At 43.3% G+C, this 7,598-nt stretch overlaps 1 protein-coding gene across 1 annotated transcript in view; it reads right to left on the bottom strand.

Annotated features, from left to right (window-relative positions):
- The window catches only part of MAP2K1 (mitogen-activated protein kinase kinase 1), an 80,834-nt gene extending 73,261 nt beyond the window's left edge, over positions 1 to 7,573 (bottom strand). Inside the window, exon 1 of the mRNA XM_008579703.1 lies at positions 7,214 to 7,573. Within this exon, the coding sequence (XP_008577925.1) occupies positions 7,214 to 7,293 (80 nt within the window). The 5' untranslated portion in view covers positions 7,294 to 7,573. The remainder of the gene's footprint in view (positions 1 to 7,213) is intronic.
- Positions 7,574 to 7,598: the final 25 nt, after the last annotated feature.

Below are 7,598 nucleotides of genomic sequence, written 5' to 3'. Positions count from 1 at the left end.
GGAAAAAAAAAAAAAAAAAAAAAAAAAAAAAAAAAAAAAAAAGGTGTTTATACATTCAATATTTTTAAAGACTTGTCTAAAGATAGATAGCAGGCAACTATCTAAGGAAGGGGGAGGTAGAGGTCACTCAACCTTTGACCACTTTTTTTTCCAACCCCTGTGTAACTTCTTAAGGTGACTCCCTTTCTGACATCAAAGCAGATGCCCCTGAGAGTTACACAGAGAAATCGGAGGCAGGATCAGAATTTTTAGCAGTTGGCCCTTCACCAGGATTCAGAGAACACCTGCTATTTTAAAACAAAACACCATTCATCCTGGGAGGAGTTAACTTAGCAAACAGGTATGTAAGCCTCTAAACAACAGCTCTCCTGGACTTTGGGGCAACAAAACCAGGACACAGGACATGAAGAAAAACGCAATCATGTAGCAGTAAGAGACCAGGATGATTTTTCAAAATTGGCAGTTTCTGGAAAGGAAAAACAAAAACAAAATTGGGACCCTAAGCTTTCTTCTCAGGCTCACCTCATCTCCTTCCCAGTGTCTCCAGGTTTTTTTCAACATGTCAGAAGGATTCAACATTGCTCGACCCATGGTTGAAATAACTACCATCCATACAGAGGAAGGTACTAAAGTACTAAAATGTGTGACTCATTAAAAACTTAGGTTGCATTTAATGTGACATTTCTTACACAATATAGACCAGAAGTCCAAAGGGATGGGAAAAAGCAAGTAGGAGTTGAAAGTAAAAAGGACATAAGACTTTGGATGATCAAACCATTTTCAAAAAAAGGATGAATTTTGTTCTTTGGGTACTTTATAAAATATATTATAAATATTTTCAAACATAGAGAAAAATGGAAAGAATAAAACAGCGAAACCCATAAACTAACCAACTAAACAAAACAACTGTGAACATTTTGCCCCATTTGCTTTATCCACTATGTGTGTATGAGTATGTTTTTTTCCTGAACCAAAGTTAGTTTCATGCACCATGTATGAATGCAGATTTTCTCACATAATCATAATACCATTATTACATCTAAAACTTTAACAATCATACTCTATTCAAATTTCTCCAACTGTCCCAAGAATGCATTTTATAACTGTTTCATTTTTTGATCCAGAATCTAAGGTTCAAGCAGTACATTTGACTGGCATGTTCCCTTAGTGTCTTATTCTAGAACAGCACTACTCTCCCTTTTTTTTCCCCAATGACGTTGACTTTTTAAAGAAAATAAGTCAATTATCTTAGATAATGTTCAAATCCTGGATTTGTCTGATTGTTTCCTCCTAGTGTCATTTAACTTGTTCCTCTGTCCCTGTATTTGCTATTAACACGAATTTAGGTCTCATGCTTGATTAGATGCAGGTTTGGGCTGCAGTATATGAAATGCCCAAATAAACAGGATTTATCAACATTTGCAATTTGTTATTAAGAACAAAAAATAACATTCAGCTTTCTGAGAGAAAGAAATCAAAAGGTAGCATCATTAACAACACATCACACTTGGATAGCATTCCAGTGATGATAAAGTGTTTTACATACATTATTTCGGATGATGTTCACCCATCCTACCTCCCTCGCAGGTTTTTTATATTATCATCCTTACTTTACTAACGAGGAAAACTAGGGTCAGTGAAGTTAAGCAGCACACCCAGACTAGCTGGTTAGCTCAGATAGTTAGAGTGCAGCCTTATAACACCAAGGTCACAGGTTCAGATCCCCAAACTGGCCAACCGCCAAAAAAACCCAACAAAATGTAGCATGCCTAAGGTCATGTAATTAAGTGATGTAACTAAGAAGTACTATAATTCCAAACACAGCATGGAGTTGCACAGCAAAGGCTACATACAAAGGAGATAAGCTTTATGATGCATCTTAAAAGATGAGTAGCGCTCATTTATTCCAGGCACTATGCTAGATACTGGGAAAATATCAGTGCATAAGACAGTAATGGACAGCGCTGGCTCGTGGCTCACTTGGGAGAGTGTGGTGCTGATAACACCAAGGCCATGGGTTCGGATCTCTATATAGGGATGGCCGGTTAGCTCACTTGGGAGAGCATGGTGCTGACAACACCAAGTCAAGGGTTAAGATCCCTTTACCAGTCATCTTAAAAAAAAAAAAGGACAGTAACGGTCCCTGCCCACACAGAAGCTAAAACATAGCAGCAAATATCAAACAAAAATAAAATCATGCTGGAATGTGGAGGGCATTCCAGATAAAGGAAATCACGTGAGCAAGACCAGACAGAGGTAAGCAGTATCTGGGGGAGAGGTAACGACAGTAAAGGGATCAGCGTGGACCACAGCAAGTGAATTGGGAAACAGGAAAATCAAGCTGGATGAGTAAGGCAGGGCCAAGCTACTCTACTACAGCACCTTCTCCCTCTCTTTCAAAGGAGCATAAATAAGTGAAAGTGGAATTTTGTAAGTGTTTATTTTCAAACAAGAGCCCCACACACCTCCTTGCCATGGGCTAAGTCATCCTTATGAATCTCTGCTATTTTTTTTATCTGCTGCAACAACAGTACAGACATTCTCCCCAAGAACGCAGGCTTCAGCAGGCCTTACTTTTCACCTGAAGCTGTTCTAAAAGACAGCACGAGTATTAGTTATTGAATCAACAACCCAACAGAAGCATCCAAGTTCAAAACTAAAAAATCAGTCTAACACCACTTCAAAAGCCCCTAGTCATCATGGTACACTTTTCAGAAAAGGCCATAATATACCCCCAAAAAGTACATCAACCTGTCTCAACCTTTCTGTCCCCTACCTCAAGGGCCTTCATGTTCTAACAGATGTGTGTTCCTTACAAACCTGGCAGAACTGCTGATGCTATGGACTATGCTCTGAATGCAATAATTAAGTCTGAGTGTTTCAGGGTTACATAGAAACAGTTCAAAATCCAACATAGTGGACAGCATCAAGGCCAAGCAATGAATCTTCCTAAGTTTATTCAGTACCTTATGGCCTTCAAAGCACTTTTTATATGTGTGTGTGTGTGTGTGTATGTATGGGTATATATGTATATGTGTGTGTATGTGTGTGTGTGTGTGTATGTATGGGTATATATGTATATGTGTGTGTATGTGTGTGTGTGTGTGTATATACATATATAATCTTGTTTTATAGACGTTATCTTGTTTAATCTTTACAATACTCATTTGAGTAGGAACTGTCCAATCATTTAATCAACAGATATCTCTACCTAGTTCTGTGTACATGCCAGATACTGTTCTACACACTGAGCAAGGAACAAGGCAAAGCCCCAACCACCATAAAGCCTGAATTTCAGGGCCGGCCCATGGCTCACTTGGGTGAGTATGGTGCTAATAATACCAAGGCCACAGGTTCGGATCCCTGTATAGGGATGGCTGGTTAACTCACTTGGCAGAGCGTGGTGCTGACAATACCAAGTCAAGGGTTAAGATCTCCTTACCAGTAATCTTTTTGCCCATGGCTCACTTGGGTGAGTATGGTGCTAATAATACCAAGGCCACAGGTTCGGATCCCTATATAGGGATGGCTGGTTAACTCACTTGGCAGAGCGTGGTGCTGACAATACCAAGTCAAGGGTTAAGATCTCCTTACCAGTCATCTTTTTAAAAAAAATAAAATAAAAAATAAAATATTGGGGTGATCATTGCTTCTGTCCAAATACTCCTGGTTATCCTCCTTCCAAGAAGTTCCCTGCCCCCTTTGAAGGTTAGTGTGGCCATGTGAATTGCTTTGGCCAATAAAATGGGAGCAAAAGAGACATGTCTCACTTCCAGGCAAAAACCTGGTGCCTGAATATGGTTCCTTCTCATGTAAGCATATTCAGAGATGGTGCTTCCATTAGCTTGGGTCCCTGAAGGACTCCAATTTACAGAGCCTCCCACCAACCTGAAAGTGTGTTCAACTACTGAGATTTTGTGGTTTACCTCATCACAACCTATCTATCACATCTGATGCAGATTTATAGCACAATAGCATTTAGTACCCTAAGCACAGAAATATACAAGACAATACTATCTACTTCCCTAGGGTACACATATAACCAACAAACAAGTGGAAATTATAAAGCAATATACTAAATACCCTAGAGTGAGTAAGCAGGTGCCTATAAAAGAAAAGGAAATGGGGAGAAGGGAATGAGTAAAGGAGAAAAAAAAATGAAAAGGCATAAAAAGGTATACTAAACACATTGTGCAAATACTACAAATTTCATTCACTCATTGATTCATTCAACAAACATTTGTGTGTCTATTATGTGCCATATACTACAGAGCAGTGAATCAAAAAAAGGCAGCCCTATGCTCATAGTTTATGGTGTACAGAAGAAACAGATATTAAAAACACCCCAGTAAAAATTACAGACAAGGATTAAGTCTCATTAAAAGATCAGATTACATGAGAAAGAGGACCTACTTTAGATTACATGGTCTGTGAGCATCTCTGAGAAAATGACATTGAAGTGGAGAGATGAAGATTGCTTCCTCCCTAGCTAGAGAAGAGAGAGGAATAATTCATTCTAGGCAAAGGGAAAAGCATGTGCAAGGGCCCGGAGGGAGCACAGACCATCCCATGGAGGAAGTGAGAGGACCAACGTGGTAAAAGAAAGGAGAGGCAGGAAACGTGGCTAGAAAGAGAGATGGGGAAGGTGCAACACTGTAGGCAGATCAGTCTCAGAGGCCAATATAAGGAGTCTAGATTTTATTCTAACTGCAATGGAACCAGAAAAACATTTTAAACAGAAGAATGATATAATCTTATTTCCAATTTATTTTATTCTAACACTTACGACCCTAGCAATATTCTCACACTTTTGCAAAATTGGCAAAAGAAAGATATTTTTGCATTTTTTCTTTGAGGACCCCCAGAGCTTGCATAAATTTCAGGTCCCTTATCACCCAGCTCCATCTCCAAATGGGGTAAGTGCTATGTTAGAGGTAAATCTCAAGGTGCCAGGAGAAAAGTAACCTTGCCAATTTGCTACTAAGAGTTCTTTACAGTCAATGCATTTTTTTTTTTTTTTAATTCTTTAGTTCACATCATCTGCTAATGTTTAAAATTGTGCCCTGGTCTAATGATAGAAATCAAGAGCAACAGAGTTCCTTCTGCTGGCAGCCCCAGACAGAGGAAGCTTTACTTGAGAAACACTCTCAGAGGTGAAAGATGAAAATGTATACAACTTTCCCCCTCATCAATGCTAGGAAATGTAGGGGAACAGTCCCTATCTGTGTCGGGCAGCCTACACTAAGATGCCTCCTATTGTAACACAGCAATGAGGCATGGAGGTAGTTACAGATGGCACAAAAAACTAAGCTAGTTGTTTGTCCAGAAGCAAAGGCACCTTAACACACATAGCAACCACTACAAATGGATATTACCTTCCCGTTTCCTTCAGCCTTCTCAACACTTATCCAGAAACAAAGGCACCAGCAGCCAATATTTTTTGAAAGGTTTGCTTGTATTAGCTCCTTTAATCGTCACAAGTACTCTAAGTAGACTCTATTCTTAGCCCACTCTTGGAAATGAAAAAACTAAACCTAAGCCTTAGAGAAACTAAGAGACTTGTCCCTGGTCACAAAACCATAAGTAACAGAGCTAAGCTTCAAACCTAGCCTGGCTCCTGAACCCAACCTCTTAACCACTGTTTAGAACCTACCAGTCCCACCCAAATTCTCCTGCAACCAAATCCAGGGTAGTTTCTTCTTATCCTCCTTGTTCTGTTTTCTTTTAATGAGATTTCTCCCCCCTTGCAAGAATTCAGTTGTATCACAATTAACAACGGAATGACAACAGGTACTTTTACTTAGTATCCACCTCCAAATCAACTAGGAAAAGGATGATCAGGCCTTAACTTTCAGCCGCAATTCAATGCAGTCAAAACTTGTCCTGAAAACAGTGAGGACTACTGAAGAATCTCCTGCTCTGGAGGCTTTCAGTCCATTTTAAGGGTGTCTAATACCGTACACGAACACTGAATGATTGTTTGCAATGCAATCCACCGACCTGTACAAGTCAACATCATGCAAAACAGATACTACAGTATTGAAGGGGGGTCTAATGAAGGAATCTGTTGGGAACAGGTCTGAGGAACCTGGCTCAGTTCACACCACTGGTCCACCACCGGCCTTGTGATCCTAACAGTGATGAACAGAGTCACTAAGACAACACGTCCCCGGGGATATCAAAAATCTGAGGAGAGGAAGGGGTACTGAAATCACCACAGGGCAGAAGGTCCAAGCCTACTACTCTATTAATTTCATCAGCTAGCTTCCTAAAGTCTCCAGCGTTCAGGTAAAGAAGAACCTAATCTTTTCTGGTTATTTCTCCAGCAAGCTGAGTGTCTCTCCCTCACATAATCTTGTCCCTTATCTGGGACCCAGGAGAACATGGGAGCTCAGAAGCCCCCATAAAACAGCCTCATGGTTATTTGATGAAAAAAGTGCTGGTTTGTGAGCAACACTGGAAGCTGCGGATATGCAGCACACTGCGTGTGATCTCTATGGTCACAGCATTCCTGTCTCAAGCTAGGAGTTTAGGGCTCATGATCAAGTAAGGAAAGCCAGGGAAGCCATTGGTGAAGAGATGGTTTGTTGAATGAATGAATGAAGAGTCAAATGAAGACGAGGAAAGCCGCCCTTTGAGCAAAACAGTTCCCAGGAAGAAGGCCAAGGACCGGGAGCCCTCCAAGTCATCACGGGAAAAGCCACCGGTAAGTCTATGTACACCCGCCCCCACGGGCCCCACAGGTGTCATGCACGAAGGAGAGGATGCCGCTCACAGGTCCCAACTCTATGCTCCATACCCTGAGTGGTCTCGAAGGTGCAGACGCGATCTCAATTCTTTCCAAGACATTTCTCTCTCCCCGTTTTAGACCAGAATCCCAGAGGATCACATTTAGAAAACAGCTGGGGGGAGGAAGGGGGAATTTACCAGATTATATTTCCTTGGGAGAAGACTGGTCAGTGGCCAGGGACGACAGAAGGGGGCGGGGGGTTGAGACTCGCGGGGTCCACTAACTCGTCTGAGTCAGAAGCACGATCAGTGCTTAGTCACCGATACCTCGGCAGCCGAGAGTTCCTCGCCCCCTGCCAGCCCGAGTCGTACGTGACGAACCCCAGCGCAGCTCTGCGCGTCGCGCTCACCCGACTCGCGCTCTTGCGCCCGGCGGGGGCCTCCCCAGCCCTGCCCCGGCGCTCGCCGCCGGCCGCATACTTACTCCGCCGAACTGGTCCCGTTAACCGCGGAGCCGTCAGGGGCCGGGTTCAGCTGGATGGGCGTCGGCTTCTTCTTGGGCATTTTGGACCTGGGAAAGTCGCTTCCAACTCCGTGGGGAGGGCTGCCCCACGGCCGCTGTGCGGGGCCAAGTCGGGGCCACGGGCCCGGAGACTACCTTATGGGGGCGCTCCCGTCAGCGCCGAGGGGCCAGAGGCAGTCCCCTGGGACCCCTGCCCCACCCACCCCGCGCAGAAAGCCGAAAGGCCGCCGCCGGGTCGGAGAGGAGTGGGCAGTGCGCGCGCGGCTCGGCAGCCGGGACTTCCTCCCTCTCTTCCTCAGTCTCGGGTTCGAGCGGCGGTGCCGGGCGCGCACCAGAACCCTCCTCA

The sequence above is a fragment of the Galeopterus variegatus genome, unplaced genomic scaffold, assembly GCF_000696425.1.
Source record: "Galeopterus variegatus unplaced genomic scaffold, G_variegatus-3.0.2 Scaffold1946, whole genome shotgun sequence".
Classification (NCBI taxonomy): domain Eukaryota; kingdom Metazoa; phylum Chordata; class Mammalia; order Dermoptera; family Cynocephalidae; genus Galeopterus; species Galeopterus variegatus.
This window is presented reverse-complemented; position numbering and strand designations above follow the sequence as displayed.